The 24,101-nt window shown below is 39.8% G+C and overlaps 1 protein-coding gene across 5 annotated transcripts in view; it reads right to left on the bottom strand.

The window, feature by feature from the left end:
• The window catches only part of NELL1 (neural EGFL like 1), a 282,863-nt gene that overhangs the window by 124,872 nt on the left and 133,890 nt on the right, over positions 1-24,101 (bottom strand). For all 5 annotated transcript variants that reach the window (XM_068194180.1, XM_068194182.1, XM_068194181.1 and 2 more), the window contains one exon: positions 23,280-23,405. In XM_068194180.1, the coding sequence (XP_068050281.1) occupies positions 23,280-23,405 (126 nt within the window). The remainder of the gene's footprint in view (positions 1-23,279; positions 23,406-24,101) is intronic.

The raw sequence follows: 24,101 nt of genomic DNA, 5'->3' as shown, positions 1-24,101 counted from the left end.
CACAGTATGGCCTTGAGGTGCAATGGTCAGTCAGAGCACATGTCCATGTGCTGGGATTGTGTTCTGAGCTCTACCTCACACACAGTACCTCACACAAGTCATCCTGACTGAATTATAAAGCAGAACAGTGGTTTTTAATTGGAACATGCTAAGCAGTATCATCATCTTGATTATTACTATGGAATGTTAAATTTCTAATACAATCCCTTGCTTTTTCATCAACTAGTTAAGCATCAAAGCACTGGACTTTGATGAGGCACCTTGATTGCATATATTGATTTGTGTATTTATAAACCACTAGTTATTCCAAATTTCTCTATGTAGTTGTTGCTTTTCTTGACACAGTTACAAATTAGGTAATTTCATATAGAAAGCAAATAAAGCCTTGAATTACATGTGGTGTACCATGTCGAGAGAAAGCAGCTCGGCAGTTCCAGCTAGACTGCAGCATGGCTTTAATATTGATCGAGACAAGAACAACACACCAGTTCTGTGAAGTTCTCAATTTCTCTAAATCATAGGACATTCACTTAGGAAAACAAAGAAATCACATGTGATGACAGTATCTGAAGTACCTGAGACACTGTCTAGCAAGTGCCGCTGGCTAATTTACAGCTTTAAGGAGAGATGCTTGTTAACATTACATCTTAAGATGCTGTTTTATTTTGCTTCATTGTTGTAAAAAGCTGAATATGTTCCAAGCACCTGCACTGGGTCAGGAAGAAAGCCCTCAAGCAATATGCTTCATTTTATTTATATAGCAATATAACAGGACAGGCTGCTTTTTATCCATAAAATTGTGAAAGCTGCATACTTCTATCAAGTTGATACCAGAATCTCATCTTTCAGGTGTTTTCAGTTCAACAATACCTGAAAGCTTTACTCAGCAGAAATCTCAAAATCAGTAATACAGAAAGAATGCAATATACCTTTGGTTGCAATTTTTAGCCAACATTTCATCACGTCTTCATGAACTTATATTGGTGATAAAAGTTCTGTAAAGCTTCAGTTTCCAGCACTCCACGATGCTTTAACTACCATATGAAAAAGAATTTCAAAAAGTAACACATGCCTCATTTCAAACAAGCACAAAATTCCCCTAGTGCTATTACAATACAGTAAGGTGGAATTGTTTCTAAATGAACTTGCACGTGTGACAGATGTGTCAATCTGCTGACACAAGAAAACATAAAATCACATGCAGGGTTCTGTAGCAGAGTTCAAGCATAATGAGGACAGGACATGTATTAATCCTCTGCACCCATCAGAGATGCAAAGAAAAGGCTTTAGGAGTGCTGGAGTGTGTGTAACAGGTAATATGACAGTCAAAAAGACTTAGCTTACTTCTCCTGATTTTCTGGTCATGAAGTTAGACATAATTAAGCCATTAGGTTTTCCTTTATGTTTTTTGTTCTACTTTTTAAATAAGCAAATGCTGCCAGTACATTTTAAGCTTTTAATTGAGCAAAGACAGAATCTTGCTTCTTATTGAAAGTACACAGGAAATGTCAAACCATACAATCATTTAGGCTGGAAAAGACCCCTAAAATCAGTGAGTCCAACCATCAACCCATCACTGCCACTGCCAAACCCACCACAAAACCATACCACCAGGTGCCACACCTCCCCATCTTTTAAATACCTTCAGGAGAGTGACTCAACTACCTCCCTGGATAAACATCATCATCATATTGCAGGAAAATATATGAATCTGACCAAAAAAAAAAAACAAACAAACAAACAAAAAAAAAACCAAAACAACAACAACCCTGGTTTTAACTACTGCAAGAAAGCCAGTGAGTGCTAAATTACTATATGGTTTCTTCTCTCAGAGTGCTGAAAATCTACTTTCCTCTGATGGATTTAACTGGGATAAATGGGTTCTCAGCACTTCAAAATTTTAAAAACAGAAAAAATCAAAACAAGTAAGGTTAGTTCTTTATGTCACTCCTGGGTAAAAATCTTCAGTTAACTCCTTTAGCCTCACAAAAATACTACAGAGCTTTAACATGGAATGAAGTAATCAAATTACTTTACCTCTCAAGATGTGCAAATTCAGCATCATATATACTTTCAACTCACAGAATTAATTTTTATTTGAAAGCAGAAATAGAAACTAGTACATCATCATTTCATAGGGCATCTGTTTTTTCCTTGGAGATATTCTACCACAATAGTGATCACAATAGGCCCATACTTGTCATATGAGATCTGACAAGATCACAACCTGAGCTCCTTTGGCTGCAACTCTACCCTCTTACATCGCAAAACAGTGCACAATTTGAAGATCCTGCTGCTAAGACAAAAGATGGATCAAACAGAATTTATTTACCATACACTGTATGGGCTTTCACAACTAACTTACCAAAGGAGAATAATCACAGTAGAACAAAAAAAGGGAATTCAAATGTAGGATTTTACAAGGGAAGTGATGATGAGGCAAGAAAGGAGTATTTTCCCCAAGAAACTTGGAATATAATTTTGGGGATAAAGAGGCAGTAAGTTGAAGTACCTAAAACCATCAAACACCACCAAAAGCATTGCAGAAATATGTTGGAGGTTCAGAGCAGGAGCCCCCCAGGCCATGAAGTCACATTTACTTCCTGGCTCCCTTCTCTGTGTTACTGACTCAGAGAGTGCTACCCAAAATCTCTCTGCAAGGATAGGACAGGTGAGAAACTGGGGCTAAAAGATCACAAATCACCAAGAAAGATTAAACTTCAGGAGGAGGGTTAGAATGTTTCTCCAGAAAATGTGACCTAAATCAAACAAGAGAAAATATGAGAAACGAGACTCAAGTAAGGGTGAACTTGGAAAGAACAATTTTCATGTTCACAAGGAACAACCACCACAAATATGCACACCACGTAGTAATGTACTTCTTATAATTTAATTCCAGCATGTGTTTCATCAAAGAAATGCAGCATTACATAGAGCATTCCAGTTCAGAAAAGGGAGTAATGATTCTGTTAGCTAAACTGAGCACACGTCTTCCTGTAGAACATGCTCGAAGCAGAAGGCACAATCTAAGGGTGAGAACATCTGGCACAATCTGAATTCCACCCCTCTCTCTTATTAACTGACTGTATGACGGAGATACTTTCGTGAAGAAATGGTCAGAAAGGTGTTATGTCACTAAAAAGCTCATCTAATATAATGAAATGGTTCACCAACAGACAAGAATGAAAAAGAGATTGGATTTGGAATATTTGAACCATTTGAAACAAAAGATTGGAATCTAAGAGAAACCAGACATTTTTTACTGTTGGGTGACAGGTAAATGTTTTAACATGCTGGAGCACCACTGACATTTCAGGGCTAGCTTGCATGTACAAGCACTATAAAATAATTAAGAGACAATTTGAAACAGGTTGCTGATAACCACACACAAGGAATGGCTGAAACAAATCTGATAAAAGCCCATTAGGAAAATGATAGATGTAAACTTACTGTTGCAGGTTAAGCATCAGAAAGACAATCACTGTAAAATTATTTGGAGGAAGGTGTCAGGAGGTACATGCCCAGACATTACCCTTCACAGAATTTCAAGAAATGAAAAGATCAAACTAATTAAACACAGAATCACAGAGCATGCTGTGTTGGGAGGGATCCACAAGGATCATCAAAGTCCAACTCCTAGCCCTGCACAGCACCGTTCACAAGAGTCACACCATGTGCTTGAGAGTGTTGTCCTAACGCTTCCTGAACTCTCCCAGGCTTGGTGCTGTGATCACTTCTCTGGGCAGCCTGTTCCAGTGCCCAGTCACCCTCTGGCGGAAGAACCTTTTTTGAACATCCAACCTAAACCTTCCCTGACACAACTTCAGGCCATTCCCTCAGGTCCTGTCATTCGTCACCAGAGAGAAAAACCAAGGCATACTGTTGGGAAAGATGAAATAGGAAAACCTTATAAATATGATTGCCTGGCAAAAGATTTGGAAAATACAGACATTGAGATGAGAACTAGATTTGAAATAACAAACCTTGACCACTGAATAACTAGAAAACAATAGTAGAGCCAGGTTGAAAGCAATCCCCCCTTCTGATTAAACAATGCCCTTTACCTGCAGATAGGTCCAAGGGTCAAATGGAATGCTCTGTCTCACCCCCCAATGTATGGTTCATCCCACACCTGTGACCCTCCCCTGAAGTATCAGGTATCTGTGACCCCATTGGCCCAAGTCCTGTTCCAGCCCACCTTGAAGCCCCCTGATAAGGTGTGCCCGAGGGACCGGACGCTCTCTTGCACCTTCCCCTGGGACCCTCACCTGGAACCCTCTCTCCCTCTCTCTCCTTCTTCCTCTCTCCCTCTCTCTCCTTCTTCCTCTCTCCCTGGGCCTTTCCCCCTTTTAATAAACCACATTTTCTAAGACCTGACTTCAGAGATCTCTTTTCCATTCAAACTGTCCTGGAGACCTGCACTCGCTACAGCATACTTTACATATCAAATAATATTCCTGCTCTAGATACTGTCCCTAATCCCTGTAAAGGCATTTTGTGCCTTCACTATTTCCTAGAAGAACACCCCTATTCAGAGAAGAAAAGGCAAGGTTCCTTGGTCCCCTTCCTGCTCCTCTCCCACAGTTAGGGGAAGGGAGGAAAGCGATATAAGTATGGCTTGCACATAATTTTGATAAAGACTGTAATTTAAGTCCTTTTAACATCTTCCATTTAGGGGCTCAAACCCAATTACAATCATTAACAATCAGTGTCTCATGTGTCACTTCTTTGACAGATGACAAATGTCTACGAGTAACAGCAAATACTGTCACAGTAAAGAAGAAATTGTCTTTCCATCAGATCCCTGAGCTCTGCTGCACAAGTGCTGAAATCAGCACTAAATTAGCATTAGAGTAATTGAGTAACTTTGCCCATAGAGGACCATAGAGCTTTTAGTTTCAACTATTCCTCAGAAAACCTGAACACAGAGAGAGCCTGCAGCATCACGGTGATAAATTCCCTGGAGGAAATCTCCTGCCATAAGCTCTGATGCATACAGATGGGATGGATGTCAGCTAGGAGCCTCCATCTAATTTCCATCTTGCAGCAACAGAAGCAGGATCCTTATGCACAAGCACTCCAATGCCACAGAAGGAGATCATTCAATTAATATGTTAAAAATTAATAGCAATTTGAGTAGTTAAATATTAATAGTTTAATTTGGAAGGAGAAAAAAGGACTTCTTCTGATACTAATTTGACCCTGCATCCTAGGTGACAGCATGGAAAAGATGCCAGGTGAATAAAATTAGTGTAACAACACAATTGCCTGGAACCACAAATTGAATTTCAATGGGATACCTCATGCTGCTGCAACCCAAGGAAATCATCTTGTCAGGCACACCTCGCTGGATTCACGTGCAGTTCAGAAAATTAAGAGGACAGAAATGCATTTCAAATATTTATTTGAGGCAAGATAAGGTCAACCCGGAATAATCTTAGAGCTGAAAAATTATACATATGCGGTATAGTTTCTTTTAACTCTCCTGTAATAAGAAAAAAGTAATCTATTTCAGCCAGAAAAAGCTTTTCTAATTGATAGGGCATCTGAAAGAGTATTCACACTGGGAAAGACGAACAACATGTCACCAAGTCTTGTCACCAGTGACCATACCAACACTGGCAAAACTGCTGTATTTTCCAAGAGCTTTTGGAAAGCAGCCACACAGAACAGAAAAAAACTTCAGTGAAGTTAAGCCTGTAAGAGGTCTGAATTACAATGCAAAGTTCCTATTCCTACTCATAACTGAAATTTTTCAGAATTCCAGCAAGGACTGTGTGGGCCTTCAGAAACAGCCCAGCACCGCTCAGCAGATCCCTGCTGGAGGAATGACAATGGGGGAATACAAGGGGAAAATAAGTTTTGGGAGATTCCTCCCTTTCACCAAAAAACTGTGAAAACTGTGATTTGAGCCCCTAAATAACTATGGCATAATACAAAAAAAAAAAAAAGTGAAAATGACGAGACACAGAAAAAATGTGAGAGACACAGAGAAAATGTGTCTCACAAATGGAGTGTGTTTAATATAGAGAGATGACACCTTGAAACAAGCCTGTAGCAGCCTGTAGTGAAGAGCCAGCCAAACAAGGCATCTTCTAGACCTGAATATTTCCTTAAAACTTCACTAGCCCCTATGGGAAAGGGGCACATTTGGACTGGGTGAACCAATCACTAGCTCCAGACTCACATCTTTTGTTTCTAACATAAAGAACCCATCTTTTATTTCTAACATAAAGAACAGTGACTATCTTAGCTTGTGATCCTATTTTTCATTCTTTTTTTGAACAATTAATGGGGAAGGTTCATATTTTAGGCTTATTGTCTTTGAAATACTTACTTGGCAGTATTACAGCCTGTGACATTGTGTTGCAAAGTTTTCAAAACCCTTTGAAAGGGAAACACTTATTATTCTGTGATGCTCACTGAGTGCCATTTCTTGTCTGAGAAGGCACAATGTAGGTTGCAGTATAATAATAACAATTATTATTGCGTTTTTTTTATTTTATTTTGTATCAAGAGATGGTTGTTAAGTACAGCAGGATTATCTCCTCATCTTGGACAGGCCTTTCTCATTTTCTGTTTAGGCTGGAACAGATCACCACATGTTAGATCAGTGCTGGTATGATAACCACTGGGCCAGGCACAGAAACACAACAGGGATTAAAAAATGATGAACAGCAATAATGGAAATAAATCAAACCAAACCAAAAAAGGTGGGGGGGTTACATTTACATGTACAGAGGAAGAAAACTTGTAACTCAGATTTCTATCAGTTGTACACGGAAAGAGAAGGCAGCAGGGGAATAAGATATGAATTAGTTTCACTTGCCATTAAGAAAAGATACAGGAGGACAAAGACATGGAACATAATACAATAGCATGCTAATAGCTTTAGATTCTCTGGGAAAAGGAAACAAACAAAAAAACTCACTAAGGAGAAACAAATGTAATTCAGTTCTGGAAAATAAATAAGAGTTAATATTGGGGCTCAGAAAGAACAAACGCTACAGAAAATTCATTGAGATTAACTAGAACATAACATTAAACAGTTTTTTTCTGTAAAGCCAGCAAGTGTATGCTTCATACGTTAAATAAAAACATTTTTAAAAGCAAGAATGCAACACTACAAGAAAAACTGTAATTTTTACCAAGTTTCTCATATTCTTTGCATATTCTAAGAGATGAGATAGCTTTTAAATGGTGGGGGAGAACCAGGAGCATTATGGTCTGCACCAGATCACAAATGTCAAAAAACTACAGGAAAAAAAGGCGATATCATAATTATACAACATCTGAAATTGATTTTTCACAAAGTCTAAACTTTCCTGCCCTCACACTGCAGTAACATGGTTTAAGGATTACAATGCTTATGAACAGGGAACAAAAAAAAGAGAAGCTCATAAACATTTACCAAAGGAAAAAACCACTTGCAGTAACATCTTGTGTGCCATCTGTGCCCTACTGTAAAACCAAGATAACTGATTCATCATAATACTAAGATATTCAACTCATTCTTGAAGTATCTTGAAGGATGCAAATACAAACACCTAATTATTAGTGGTGGTGCTGTTCAGTACTCTCCAGTTGTTATTCTCCTTTAACTGAGGGTAGTTTGGATTAGGTATTAGGCACAAATCCTTCTCTGTGAGGGAGGTGATGCCCTGCACAGGTTGCCTAGATAAGCTGTGGCTGGTCCATCCCTGGAAGTGTCCAAGGCCAGGATGAACAACATGGGACAGTGGAAGGTGTCCCTGCCCATGGCATGGAGGGTGGAATGAGATGATCTTTAAGGCCCTTTCCAACTCAAACTATTCTAACATTTCTTGCTGCATCTACCAGATTGGTTTAAATCACAGCAAATTCAGCTAATCTAATTAGATTAGATATTCCATAATAACTTGACTGTCTTTCCAGAGACAACCTCATTTTTATCATCTCTAAAGCAATCACATTGTTATGTGATTCCAATGTAAGGACATTGGAAATAATGTATTGTGGCCATTTGAAATTATACCAACAAATAGCATTTGAGGGATTTAAACAGATAGCAGCAGCAATTACCCTCCTCTTTGTAGAGCATGGAAGTGATAAAAATTATTATTTCTTCAAGATCACTACAATATTCATGTATCTACTTAAGTTTCTTCCTTGGAAGGTCCCATTTGTTTTCTTTAGAATTGAGTAAAAATATTTTAAAGTTTATGATTATTCAGTACTTACGAGAAAATTAAGTGCAGCTACAACAAAGGTATGTAAAATGAGTAACAGAATGTAGAATACCCTTACCCAGTATTAATAAAAACGCTCTCTTGCTTAGTGAGATTAAAGGGGGAAAAAATCAGGGTGGACAGACAAAAACAGTCATTTTACAGAATAGGTCTAACTGATAAAATACTTTAGGCAGTATTGAATTTAAGTCAAATAATATTCAAAATAGTAGTCCCTTAATGAACATATATAGCACAAATCATCTTGCCAGCTAAAATTTAATTATTAAATTATTGATTCTTATAGTTCACAGCACAAAATCATCATTAGGGGGAACCAAGGAAAGGGATTCCTTCAATGATATATTATAGTTGCAGGGAGGCCTGTATTTTCTCTGAAACAACCAACTCTGCTGACAGAAAATAAATACAAGGTCAACTGCAGGTCAAGATGCCAGGGTCTAATAAAAAGGCAATTAATTTTATCTGAAAGAAAAAACCCATGGACTTTGCTATCTGAAGAGATCTTGGGCAGGAGGGTATCCAGGATTGCTGTCTACAACAGTGGGCCTGCCAACTTACACCACTTTAATTATTTGTTCTTCATGAGTTCAGCTGATAAAAGACCACTTTTACACTCGGTCTGGTTGTGGGATGGAGGAAGAATGGGAAGCTGGCCTTCCTGCCTTCACCTGAGCCCAGCTGAGGCAGTTCATGCAAGAGTGCAGGATGACTCAAAGTCATTCCAGCAGGTGTTACACAGGAGGACACGGAGCTTGCACTCCACACTATTGCTCCTGCTGAAAGGGCACGGTGGATACCCAGGAACCACAAGCACACAGACATCACTGAAGGCAAAAGGATGGATACCCTTCAGCTACTGCACTTTCAGTTTTCTTTATCAAGAAGACTTCAATAAAAGGATGCTCAGAGGGCTGGGGCACCTCTCCTGTGAAGACAGGCTGAGCGAACTGTGGCTGTTCAGTCTGGAGAAGAAAAGGCCCTGGGGAGATCTTTACTCCCTTCCAGTACCTAAAGGGGCTACAAGAGAGCTGGAGAGGGACTTTGGACTAGGACATGAAGTGACACGACACAAAATGGCTTCAAACTGAAAGATGGCAGGCTCAGATTAGGTGCCAGTAAGAAATTCTTTCCTGTTAGGGAGGTGAGGCACTGGAACACGTTGTCCAGGTAAGTTGTGGATGCCCCATCTCTGGAAGTGTCCCCAGTAGTGTTTCACTTTTAGCAGCAGCAACAAGAAAAAATGTAAAGGAACCTACATTATCAGATGCCACGTACAGTTTACTTGATCTTGGAAAAGTTAGAAACCCCAGATCCAGGGACAGAAGAACCACCTGGACTGTGGATTTTGAACTTTCTCTGAGGAACAGAATAAATCTAGTTTCCTAAGTGTGGAGTGAATCAATCAAAAGATTTTTGTAAGTGATTTAACATGCCAGCCAGAGAAACAGGGAATGTGGTTACCATGCATTTAACAACCCTCATATGAACATCAGAGGGTTTGTGGGACTCTTAAAAGTATGCAGGGTGAAGTAAAAGGGTACTGAGCAGGCACTACTAGCACATTCAGAAAAGAGTAACTTTATATGTTGTGCTAGAATGGGACTACCCTCTGAATGTCTTTGCGTTTTTGTGGCCCAATTATAATAGAGGATGCAGTTCAGAATTGGATAAATACCAAGGAATCTATCTGAGACCAAGTCTCCAAAGATCACAGGATTCCTCTGCCCCTCTGGGGAGTGTGCATGCCTAAATATGTGCATTCCATATTTACTGTTTGAAGAAGAATTTGCCGTGTCAGATGTTCCACAGAACACCGCTTTTAACATTTGTGCTATTTTGAAAGCAAAAGGCCAGCAACAAACCAGCCAAAAAACAGCATAAAGGACAACAGTTGGTAGATAGTTCAGCATTATGAAAAATTCTATTCATTAAACTTTGTGAAATAGAACCCCCTGTTATGACAAGCACAAAGCAGACTAAACTAAATCGCTAGGATCATGAAAATCATGGAAACTTTTCTTCTTCATAAATAAATAAGAAAAATGTATTTTTCCTTTAGAGGCCATTAAGCTGTCTCTCCATTGACATCCTTATCCTTTGCTTGGCAGCCCTGTTTTCTGGCCCCTTCTGCAAAGCCTTCCCCAAAACACCTGATTATCTCAGTCTAGCAGCATGAACTGTATTTTGTAAAAATAAACTTTATTTGTAAACTCTGAAAGGGAAAAAAAAATCTAAGCACACAGAAATTGCCATAGACTATTCTAATGGGAACACAATTAGCAAGATTGTGTCATTCATTTGCCCAGCTCTGTCCCACTTCTCTGACAATGAAGAAAGAGAGCTATTTCTGTAAGAGTCATAAAAATCCCAAGTTTGAGCAATTATTACATGCAATCATGTAACTAAATAGGAAGTTTCACACTGAGAGGCAAAAAGCCTACAGTAGAAAGGATGAAAATATTAACTACAAAGTGATAGATCAAAGCATCTCTCCTTCCCCCTATCCCTGTACTATTCCCAAAGGCTGTATTTCTTAAGGACCAAGCAAGTCTGCTTGCCAGTGTCAGATCCTCTACACCCTTTAAAATTATTTCACAAATATGTCAGGAAGGCAACACTACCAGATTCATGGTTGTTGACTAATGTTTGCAAACACAGAAATAAATTTAGGAATCTAGGCTATCTAGTTATCAGATACACTGACATTCATCTGCAGTATTACCCACACTGTATCTCAATATTCTTGCTTACAGACAGAACATAAAGGTCCTCCAAAACCAGAAGCAGGCAATCCATAAAGAGACAAATCACACTTCACACCTTTAGAGCCACTGGCACTCTTCCCCATCCCTTTAATGTACATATTTCTCCTGAAAAAGCATTTTTTAACTTATCTGTGAACGTGCAGAACCAGAAAAGCAAGAGTTGGATGATCTACAATGCATTTCTAAACAGTGCTCACACCAAACCCCAGCCACTTCAAACAAATTAGAGGTACCTATCATTGAACCAGGGTCTTTTCAGTATCTTAGATTGCTCAGAAGGTGATCCTTCGATCACGTGTATACAGTAATAGACATTCAAGAATCAATAGTTGTTAATAAAATATTAGCTTTCTCCCAATCAATATGCACACAACTCTAAAATATTCAGCACAGGTATAAAAATGAGATCATAGCAAAATGAGAAGTGTTAATATATTGTTTTGTGGTGTATAATGTGCAGATGTAGATTAAAAAAAGGAAAAAAAGCAAGACATGCTAAAGCCTTTGTCACACATATTTCTCACTGCCAGAAAAGCCCATCTGATGTAAGAACCACGAACTTCATGGAAAATTTTCTGCTCAGCTTAACAAGCTTTACAGAATTCCTTTGTTTCATAAGGAAAAGCCTTACTCTGGAAATCATAAATCCAAGCAGCAAACACAAAGATCCAACAGCAGAGCAGCAAAGTGCTGCACATTTCACAGATATGTCACTCCTAACTCGCTATGCTGTTTTCATCCACCATGACACACAGCCTTTCAGGAGATACAGACCTGTCAAATCCAAATAAATATACTGCAAGTTCTTGGCCTTTCGACAAGTCCAGTGATTGCATCCCAGATCATTTCCACCATTCCTTAAATTGAAGTCATAGGTATTTGGAACTGCTGTGACCCAATGTGAATGGGCTCCTCTCCCTGTGAATGGGATTTCTTTGGGAGAAATGAATACGTATGTGCCACACCCTGCACAGTCTTGGTCACACAGGAGACACACACTGAAAGATACACACAGGCATATGGGGAGAGCATTTGAGCATTTTTTCTTGCTGTTTTCCAGCAGCCATGTGCTCATTGTTACTCAAATCAGACAAGCCATAGAATCTAATCAAGCACCAAGAGCAAATGCTATAGATATTCTGTACTTGGCAATTAGTCATCTGACAGCTCTTCTTTGTATGGCTGAACAATGTTTGAACAGAAAAAAGAGGACACAGCAGGGCAAAAGAGAACTCCTATCCAGCACAGCCAGCACTGGGCCTGGCTCCATCAGCCTTTGGAAGCAGACATTAACACAGCCTGGGACTCTGAGAATTAGTATGGGAGGTTTAAGCCACTTTTATGCATCTGACTTGCCAACCTCACAAACATTGCACTTCCTCTTACCTGGGACCATTCTTGAGAGCATCTTCCGTGACACACATGAACAATCTTGCTGTTCAATGTGAAAAATACTTCTGTAAAGACACGGAAAGTCTAGGGGCAAAGACCCAGAATCTTTTCAAAAGAAGATGTGAAGTAAGAAGAAGAGTTAGAGTACTGCTGTACTGCTCAAACCCAAAACTAAAAATAGGCTTTTAGGTTTCAGATGAGAAGGTTACCTCATGAAAAGGTATTCCAAATATTAAAATGGAGTGCAAATAGAAAGGTCAAAGTGTTCTCTGTGTTCACTGAGAATATGACAAGAGGTGACAGGCTTAAATTGTGGCAAGAAAGATTTAAGGGAACTGTTAAGGAAACCTTTCTAAATGGCTGAGTAAGGGGGAGACACACAAAAAGGGGATTAAAGTGTTTCCCTCATTGAAATGGTTTGTGTTTTTTAAGAACAGATAAGATAGAGGATGTTTTAGAGTCCATGGATCCTGCCTTGAGGATAGGTGAGCCTGATGCCCTTCTCTATGATTCAGTTACTTCCTTGATTTAGTAGGAGAGTTCAATTCTGTGTCTGAAGAACAAAGAGTTTTTTACAAATGGTGTCTAGAAACAGAATAGAGATTGGAAAATTTTTTACGTGTTTGGACAAAGGAGATGACAAACCCTGGCAGTTATATCTCCAAAAAGATCAGAAACTGACTGAGTGAACTCTTTCCCAAAAGCAAGCTGCACTCCTTAAGGCATTCAACCTTCTTGTGGGAGCAGATGACTAAAACATGAGAGCTTTTTGCTTCCAGCCACTGGCATCGATCCTGCAGCTGCTACATGTTTGTGAGATAGCACATTCCCACTAAGAAATTAGTGTGGTGGCTCTCTTTCTATCCCTCACCTCACTGAGAGTTTGCAGGATTTGCCACATTTAGGAATCTAAAGTTCTTATACCATAAAAATGGATTTAGTCGTATTTTATCAAGGCGAAATCCTGCCGTAAGAGAACTCAGGACAAATGCTGACCAGGAGACATGGCTTGTCCTTGATGTCTCTTTAGATAGACAACTTCATTCATTAATCCTGACTGAATATTAAATAAATATTTTTTTTATGCTTAATGCTTAAGTTTATGCATAAGCATGAACATATTTAGGCAAAAGAACTTAAAATACTGCATTTTTATGACAGTTTATATATACCAGCACAAAAGGCTGCAGCTAAGAAATAATGTAAAAATGCTAATTATGCCTAAGTCAAGAAATACAACGATCAGCATGATTTGCGGTCAGATGTTTAATTAATTTTAGCATTAATAAAGTTACAGAAAATCAATGTGTCAAAAAGACTTGAAAGGATTACCATCTACTCTGGACAAATTAGCAATACATCCACACCTAGAGCACAGGAAAGCAGAAAGATGTTTAATTAAACTATTTACCAGTGAGGAATTTAAATCACTGTAAATATTGCATTTTTAGTACTTTTTTTCCCTCAGATTGAAAGCACTTAGGAGCAAATAATATTCCATTTTCTAACACCATTTTTTTAAAGGAAAGAATGTAAAAAATGTTGCAGTCAAATCCAGTAAGCCCGTAAAATGAAGGTGAAGTCAGGAACAAAAGAATGTAACATGGCATTTAAAATTAGAGGACTGGGGAATAATTCAACTCCAAAGCAACAAAAGATGTTACAAAACTGTATGGAAAAAGGAAGGAGAAGATTTATAACATGAAGGCCACATGGTTACTCAGGGCTCATGCACACTGTGCTTCAATAAACTGCTATTGTTTCTTGTGAAAATGTCAATATCTATAAAAATAAACCTCACTGTTCACTGAATTCTTGCTGCTCTAAGTCTGTGGTTTTCCCATATGTAATTTATCTGACTCTTTACTAGACTCCCCAATGCTTGTCACAGTCTTTGCATGAATTTGGGCAAAATACTCCAACTTTCTGTGCCTCAGCTTTCCTTTTCCAAAAGAGCCATTAAATACTTATCAGGCTTCAAGGGATGCATTGAGAAGCTACATTATCTGTGTTAGTACAGCATTCTCTGACAATACAGAAGAGTCAGCCTTTTTAGTATTGTTAAAAACAGAGCTTCCCTATGGCAATAGTGCACCAGTTCTCTCTCTGTGGGACTTATCTAAAGCTTTCTCCCACGTTAATGGGGTTTGAGTCAAAACCTCTGTGACTGTCAGAGGTTTTGACTCAAACTGATGTGAGCTGATGTGGAGTTGCTCAGGTTCTGTTTTGCTGGATTGATTTAATACACTTTCAGTCTTCTGTTGACTTGTCCTGCAGAGCAAAGAAATGCTCTCTGATGCAGGCAATGCCCACCAGTAAACAGATTACCTCCTGCTGAACTTGGCCAACAGCCCTCCAACGGATTTGAAACAAATGCTTCTGCATTTCAAGGCACCTCAGACTAAATCACATTTCCCTTCACAGTTCTGGGAACAGAGCTGCTATTGACTGCAGGTCAAACAAAGGAGTCCTACTTAGCACCAGGAGCTAAGTCCTGCCTTGCCTTAGAGCACTTGACATTAAAGGACTCCGTTGAGTAGAAATCAGCGTAAAAATATCTTGTGTCAGCTGAGTTAACACAAGCAAAGTATCATCTGTTCGGGTTATCTTACAACCAATTTCCAAGTGTATCTGAAAATGCCTGAGTATTGTCCTGAAGATGTGCAGTAAGGAGAAATGCATGCAGATCACAATGAGGCTTCCAGAAAGATCATGGTGTGTCTTCAGTGTGTAGTGACAGAGTGGATTCCAAAGAAGGGAACCATATATTGGTTCCAAGCAGAATCAGTGGTTCCAGATCCACTTGAGGTCTCAGTCCCAGTCAAACCTATTGTGTTAAATATCTGATACCTAATCTATAAACAGTGACATAATTATGACCCCAACCCAATTGATATTTTCATCATTTTTCTAGGCAAGTTTGGCAAGTTTGCTGATGACACCAAGCTGAGTGGTGCCTGCCAGAGGGAACGGATGCCATTCTGGAGGACCCTTGACAGCCTTGAGAGGTGTGTACCTCAGAACTTCATGATGTTCAACAAGGCCAAGTGCAATGTCCTGCACCCAGGCCAGGGCAATCCCAAATGCGTTCTCTCTGGGCAGAGAATGGATTGAGAGCAGCCTTCAGTAGGAGGATTTGGGTGTGTTGGTGGAGGAGAAGCTCAACATGACCCAGCACTGTGCACCTGCAGCCTAGAAAGCCAACCACATGCTGGGCTGCATGAAAAGCAGTGTGACAAGGAGGTTGAGAGAGGTAACTGTCCCTTTACTCTGCTCTTTTGAGACCCCACCAGGAGCACTGTGTACAGCTCTGGGGCCCCCAACATAAGAAGGACGTGGACCTGTTGGAGAGTCCAGAGGAGCCCCCAGAGATGCTCAGAGGCTGCAGAACCTCTCCTATGAAGACTGGCTGAGAGATTTCAGGTAGTTCTGCCTGGAGAAGAAAAGGCTCCGGAGAGACCTTCCAACACTTTCCAGCACCTAAAGAGGGCCTGTAAGAACTGGAAAGAAACTTTTTACAGGGAGACACAGTGATAGAACAAGGGACAATAGCTTAAAACTGAAAGAGGGAAGGTTTAGATTAGACATCAGGAAGAAACTCTTTACTGCAAGGATGATGGGGCCCTAGCGCAAGTTGCCCGGAAAAGCTGTGGCTGTTCCATCCCTGGAAGTGTTCAAGAGCAGGTTAGATGGGGCTCTGAGCAACCTGGTCTAGTGGAAGATGTCCCTGCCCATGGCAGGAGGAGGTGGAACTAGATGATCTTTAAGATCCTTTAGAACCCAAACCATTCTATGATGCTATAAAAAATTACACAGTTATTAGGCCAAGTGTATTGGATTTGTGAGGCCAGATTTTGGTAGCAGGGGAGCTACAGGGGTGGCTCTTGTGAGAAGTTGCCAGAAGCTTCCCACATATCCAGCAGAGCCAAGGCCAGACAGCCTGAGGATGGACCTGCTGCTGGCCAATGAAGAATGATAGCAATGCCTCTTAGATTTAAGAAGAAAAAAAAAACGTTATTGCTCAGATGTAATTGCATACAGAGAAGAGCAGGGTGAGAATATGGGAGAGGAACAATCCTGTAGACACCCTGGTCAGGGCTGAAGGAGGGGCAGGAGTTGCTCCAGGTGTTGGAGCAGAGATTCCTCTGCAAACTGTAGTGCAGCCCAGGGTGAGGCAGCTGTGCCCTTAGAGCCCATGGAGAGCCCCAGGGGTGCAGAGATCCACCTGCAGCCTACGGAGGAGCTCGCACCAAAGCAGCTGGATGCCTGAGAGGAGGCTGGGAAGCCATGGGAGGTCCGTGCTGGAGCAGAATTCCGGCAGGGATCTGCTGACCTGTGGAAAGAGGAGCTCACACTGGAGTAGGTTTCCTGGTAGGACTTGTGACCCTGTGAGAAACTAACACAGGACCAGCCTGTCCTTAAAGGACTGCACCCCATGGAACAGTGACCCACATTGCAACACTCTGTGGAGAAGCCTTGCCTGTGGGATGGACTCACGCTGGAGAAGTTTATGGAGAGCTGTCTCCCATGGGAGGGACCCCAAGCTGGAGCAGGAGAAGGATTCCTCTCCCTGTGCAATGCCACAGTGATCGGCTGACTATAACCCCCACTTCCCCCTCCCTGCACCATTGGTGGGAGGAGCTCCGGAAGGAAGGAGGGATGGGGAGAAAGCGGTTTTAAGGTCTGTTTCTGCTTCTCATTATCCTGCTCCAGTTTTGTTAGTAATGAATTCAGTTAATATCTCTAATTTGAGTCTGTTTTACCCGTGACAGTATTTGGCCAGTGTCTTAGGTTGCAAGATGTGGCTGGGGGTGTGTATTCTATTGCCATCTATTAGACATGGGGCAGTCACCTTCTGTTAATTGGGCCACCTGTTAAAAACAGGTGGGACAGTTTTCTTTTTCTCTTCTCTTTCTTTTTATCTTCTGTTAATGGGCCATTGAGTCTCACTGCATGACTGATAAAGTTACATCATCCCATTGGGAGATGCTCTGCCCAGGGGGAGGAGCCAAGCATTCCTACCTGGATATGGTCTGAGATTTGGAACACCACAGCAGCTTTTTCTCAATAGATTCCCAGAGAATCAGCTTTCTTCTCCACTGGATTCCCAGAGGAAGACCAGGCCCATCTACACCACCTAGAACTTCAGAAGAAAACTCCACCCTTCTACACGATCACTGCTTCAACAAAACCACACCTGTCACTGCAGGAGGACTGCATCCACCATTGAATGGGACTGCTGCCACCACCCTGACCCACAGGGTGTCAGGTCGTATTCTGACTCTATCAGTATTGTTTTGTATTACTGCATTTTTATTTTACATTTACTTTCTCCCTGATAAAGAACTGTCATTCCTACTCTCATATCTTTGCCCGAGAGTCCCTTAACTTCAGAATTATAGTAATTTGGAGGGAGGAGGTTTACATTCTCCATTTCAAGGGAAGCTCCTGCTTTCCTTGGCAGACACCTGTCTTTTCAAACCAAGACAGTGAGTGATCTCTCCTGGTCTTTATCTCAACTAATGAATCTCTGTTATATTTTCTCTCCCCTGCCCAGTTGCAGAGGGAAACAACAGAAAAGCTTTGGTGGATACCAGGAATCCAGACAGGGTCTCCCCACTACAGCAAGATCCTAATGATATCCTTTAGAACAGCAAGATCTAAAGAGAGCTCTTGCACAAAACAAACCTGATAACTATTCTACCACAGACCTGTCTTCACTGCTTGCTGCCCCAGACTGGTGTTTTCAGCTAGAAGACAAATCTATCAATTCACCAACCCCAGTCCATCACAAGAACAGCTGTAACATTTGTTTACTGACCTCCCTGAACATCCAAGACCCCATGCAGCACTTTGAAAGCGCAAGTGCCACACCAAAAATAACAATGTTGCTTTCTGGAATGCTAATTTAGTTCACAAAGAAGAAATAGTGGAAAAGAAGAACACTAGATTCGATTTCAGAAAACAGCACTATCTTTCAAAGAGTGACCATATTATCAATTGCCTACCTGAAGGCTTTTATTCAGGTCTTTTACAAACACACACATTGATTCTGGATGTGAAGCCACTGACCCGCCCTTTCAGATTGCCACTTCACTCTAGTAAAACTTGCTGCATTATTAGTACTATTATGGGGTCAACTACACCACCTTGAACCAGACAGGTAAAGCCCAGCAACAAAAATACAAAGGCATCAATTTTAGTAATAGCAATCAATTTGAACATTTGTTCCAATCATAGCAGGGATTTTCTGCAGTTGAGCTGCCTTTCACAGATAGGGGTGGGGAAGAAGGGAAGAGCAGGAGAAAGGGTTTCTGATTTTTTCCCTGGAAAATCAGATTTTTCAGAACTCTTACATTCTTCTATGCTTTAAGCACAACTTTTCTAATAACATGCTGGAGAAGGGCTTGTTCTGAAAAGTGCAGTACATTCAAAACTGAATACTGCCCCAGAAACCACACAGGATGGAAGTGAAGGGACTTATGGGATAACCAGTCAAAATCATTAACTTTTCTTACTTCCTCCTCTCTACCCATACCGTAAATCAAATTAGAATATAAACTCAAGACTAAGATTTATATTCTAAGTCTTCTTCTAAGTAATATATTTCTATTTTAAGACTTATAAATTATATATTTCTATCTAACAACTATTTTTTCACAGAATTTGAATACTGAAATATGTGTTTTGAAAATACTTCCTGTTTCTGCAGTAGATGAAGTCTTGCTTTTTGCAAGTAACACACAAATATTTTAGTGACTCACTGCTTTGAGAAACCAAAGGTTAAAGAAATTCTGGGAACATCATCACAGCAAATGAGGACTGAAAGAGAGTTAAAGCACAGTCCACTATTGAAACATCATGCAGACCAGTAAAATATGGAGGTGGATTATTTTCACAGAGAAAAACATCTGCCAGCATAGCTTTGGTGCATGAAGAAGAGGATGCTTGCACAAGTCTCACCCCATTTTGACAGAATGGGTACTACTGACATGTTGGATGGCCAGATAATTTTCCATGCTATTTCTTGAAAAGATAAAACTTGGACAAAATGGGCTGAGACATTCTCAAGTCCAAAGGAGGCTTCTTCATTTAGAAGAATGGCCGTGAGTAACACATAGAAATACAGAATGAAAAATCTCTTGGCACTCTCATTTGACAATGTCTTTAAGCTTTTTTACATAAGCAGTGACTATTCAGAGTAAATTTTAAAAAACAAACAAACAAAAAACAAACACAAGCAAACAAGAAAACCCCAAACCAAACAAAATACAGTCTTCAAGCCCAGTAGTGACCACATAAAATGAAACTTATTCTTTGAATGACTGCAGGATTTGAGGAAGTTTTTGGTGTTCCATGCAGACACAAGGAGAAAATTGCTAAATTAGTCATTATTTTTAAAATGGCTATCATAGCTGTTAAAGGCCAGGAATCTTTTTTTGTGATCATTGTGATTGTCTTTGTAGAAAATGCCAATATGCAAAGAGAGATGAAACCTACCCCCATTATTTTCTCTTCCTAGCAGCATGATATATGTGGTTATTACAGGTAACTTACAGCTTATTAAGATGAAAAAGCATTAGCATACTTGATTGAATGGCAGTGAGATACAGGAACTATATATTCTAGTTTCAAACTACAGAAAATCATATACATGAATTTTTAACATCATATCAGAGAACAGATGAAGCCCATCAAAAATAAAAGTATTATATTCTTATTGTGTGATTTATAAGGCTTTAAAAAGCATAGAATGAAATAATGGACTTCTGAAGCAAACGCCCAAACTGCGATGTTAGAGGAAAGCAACCCAAGAGAACTTATTTTTCAACAAGCAACCAGGGTAAAAACATGTGAGAATCAATCAAATGCTTTAAATCAGTAGATTCCAGCAAATGAGAACATCTGGAGCAGCAAATCTTGCTGCCAGTTTCAGAATGGACAAGACTGTGATTTACTAGAGAACAGATAAACAACTTGTCAGTGCCACAAGAAGAGACTGAAAAGCAGGTTCCTATTTCAGGGTAACTTTTCTTAATAAAACCATCTTTCACTCAACAAGTTAATTAACATTCAGTGCACAAAGCCCTAGGTAAGCAGAAAACCACTAATGTGCCTTTCTTGGTGAACACAGGTTCAAGTTATTACTAGGCTGACTAATCTGTCTTATCATCCCAGGTCTTTTGCTTATGTGAGACTGAACACTGATTATTTATTCAAGTAATCACTACTTGATTTTAAGTCATAGGAAAGAGTTTAATATAACTGTAGACTTCATCCAGAATAATGTTTTAGTCACTCTGTCCATATGACTACATTTTCTATGTAATCAGCACACCTTCCAACACAGCAGCTTCTTATTGATAAGCACAGAAGTTCCTACTTCACCGTTGGAAACTATTATCCAAAAACTGTTTAGGAAAATAAACTTTCAGCAACATCAAACCTGTACAAATTAGTTTAATTTCACTAAGATCCAGTGTTTTAAAGAAAATACTGGAAGCAGCATACTTAAAATTCAGCAATAGCCAAAATAATTTTATTTTGCTCAATTTAAATTGACATAGCATTTCAGCAGTCATTCCATTTCCTTTTATAACTATAAACCCCCCTCAATATCAAATTGAAACACTGCATTCAGCTTTAAAATTGTTTCAGATTTACACCTTCCACATACTTTCCACCTTTTGAAAGCTACAAGAGCTGGGAGATCAGCCACCAAGCATATGCCTGCCCAGCAACACACAGAATCTGTTCAACTGCAAATGACTTTATGCCTTGACGAACTAGACTCAAGCTTCCTAAAACAAGATATCTCCTGCTCTACGGAAAAACTCTACTTTAGGTTCAGCAGTATACAAAATACATGCAGTGCCATGCATGTGCCTTAAGCACTTACATCTGAAACTTCATCTTTATCCTGAACCCCTCAGAGCCTTACCCCATACACAATTTTAATCAAAACACCAACCCATCTCAGACTTTCAGATTTGTCTCCAAATATATGGTTCAATAACAAGAAAATTTCTCATCTATTTGGTTTGAACAAACAGTAACAAAATTTTAAAGACCTGTGTAATAGCTACAGTCTATGGTGCCTGCTAAACATTTGTTGTCAGTATAAGGGGAAGTTCCTTAAGTATTCGCTGCCTGATTTTTTTATTATTGCTTCTTTTAATCATTACCATTACTGCTAAAAGTCTGTTTAAGCATAATGCAAAATACAAAGACAGGATTAGTGCTTCTATTGCACAGTATTTATCTTAACTGCATTTAATATTATAGCAAACATTTATTTCTAAATACAACAGGCAATGAACCAAGTTTCTCCTGATCTATGTAATGCACTTGCTCTGTTTTTTAACATTGATGTCAAAAATGAAGTGTTTTTTGCAAGACAATAAACCTGCAAGAAAGAGTTGTCTCTCTTATTCCATTATTTGTTCTTTTACCTGCTCTGGATTCTTTGTCCACATGCACTTTAAGTGAATGTTCCCTCATTACTGTCAAGCAACATGTCTTACTACTTCACACTGTATCAGTGTATCACAAATACCTTGCTTTCTATACCCTATGCATGCCTAATGATAGTGCCCTGCTGGAAAGAGAGGCACATTCGGAAATTAGGAGAGCATATACGGAAAGGAAAGAGTCAGATTATTAAAATCACTCTCCCCATCACTGTGAAGGCTGATACCTCACACAGCACAGAATTTAAGGTTTTAATCTGTCATGTTCCACTGTAAAAGATCAAGAAAAACTGAAAAGAAACAGATGACACAGAAATAAGGATTCTTTGGGCAAAATAAAAATCAGCTTCCCGACAGCTATTTAGTATCAGCATCTCTCAAGAGGTGGGCAGGACTTTACTACAGTTTAATTAGGTATATAATATTAGCTAAAAAACATGCTGTCATCATGAAAGTCAACATTTCCTATGACCTTCTCAAAGGATAACACGCATTAGTTATTCCAGGCTGAAAATCATTCTCATATTGAATATTCCTGTGCCATCTTTCCACTTCATAGAACAGCTCACCCAACACCATTCTAAACATGTGTCAAGCTGATTTATATCTATTTCAATAAACCTACCTAATATTTTTCTCCTTTGCATGACATGCGTACCATCAAAATAATCCCAAAATCAGACTTTCTGGAGCGTTGTCAGTGAAAGATGTTATCCACCTAGATAGAGTTGGGATGAGCAGTTCAGCAGCTTCTCACATTTTACTGAGACTCCCAGAGAAGGTTTCCTAAAAACCCTAAATGGAAACGAGGCCCCACCTCCTTTCCACTACAAATGTTTAGAGCTCATTTTGCAGATAGATATCTTTAAAAACACCAACTAGATTCATTGTCTAATGCTAATCACTTACTATCTTTTCTAAACAACATGTCATAGTTCTTGAGACATTAATTCTCAGCATTAACAACAATTTCCAAACCACTTAACAATAACTGGATTTAAGAACTTTATACATTTCAGTTTTCATTTTGCATGTTGTCTGAGCTCCATCCAGAAAGCTTCTCCTCCTGGGTAACTTCTCATGTTTCAATCCACTGACCACAGCTGATGAAGTCTTATTTCTTCTCACAACACATGTGATCTCAGCCCCTGCACCTCGCACAGAAGGCAGATGTGGGACATGAAGGGACTGTGTCTTGGCTGGCAAGAGCCCTCAGTGGCCTTCTTCAGCCACCTTCCAAGCTAATCCCAAAAGGCCCATAGAGGGGAAAGGCATTTCCTAGCACATTTATCTACCCTACCTGTACCTAAATTTCATCCTGGCAAAGGGCCAGCTGCTGAGTGGCATTTGGGACTAGACAGAAGGGTGGCAATACACACAAGACAAGTGTGGCAGTGCCACTGCTGTACCTGAGAGCTCACCTGTGCAGGAGAAGTCATCCACACGCACATATCCTGCGACACAGTCGCAGCGGTAGGACCCAGGCAGGTTAACACACACGGTGTTGGCATGGCAATAGTGCATCTTGGCAGCACACTCATCAATGTCTGCAGGGAAGAACCACCCAGGGAAGTTACAGTCAGACTCAGTGAAATGAATAACATGACATTACAGAAAATAAATTCCATTTACAACCGCAAAGGCAATCTGTTTAAACACTAGTACTAAAAAACAAGGCAAATTCAGTAAAAAATGTTCCTTAAAATAGAGCTTAGACTCCTGTATCATAGCAATGTGATCCTTCCCACTGTTCTTCATGAAACATTATTTCTTTTTTTTAATTCTGGAAAAGTAACACATACATTTGGGGGTTTTTTTTGCAGTGTTAAAAACCAAAAACTGATGCAGTTTTCAAACACATAAAATAGTGTCAAAGTACACAATACTGAAAATCCTAACTCTTAAAGGCATAGTAACTCCATACAGCCTGGGTGCAGTTGCAGTGCTGGTCAGATGTGCCATCCAAGGTTTGCCAGGACAGTGCAGGAGCACATTCCACTGCCCAGTTGAACAGTGAGTTCTCCACATCTCCAGACTCACCAAGTGCTCTGGAAGTGCCCTGGCCCTGGACACACAGTTCTGCAGGAGTTACTGGCTAGGGCTCTCTGCCACCTCCACGTCACACAAGGAGAAGACTGAACCAGTCACCTAAGCCCATTTTATGGTTTGCATCACATCAAAGCAAAAAAAAAGCATTATTAAGAAGCAGCTTGACCTCATGTCTCTGCTTAAGCAATTTCTAT

The sequence above is a fragment of the Anomalospiza imberbis genome, chromosome 6 (genome assembly GCF_031753505.1).
Source record: "Anomalospiza imberbis isolate Cuckoo-Finch-1a 21T00152 chromosome 6, ASM3175350v1, whole genome shotgun sequence".
Lineage (NCBI taxonomy): Eukaryota > Metazoa > Chordata > Aves > Passeriformes > Viduidae > Anomalospiza > Anomalospiza imberbis.
Note: the sequence above shows the minus strand (reverse complement) of the source record. Positions and strands in the feature narration are given on the sequence as shown.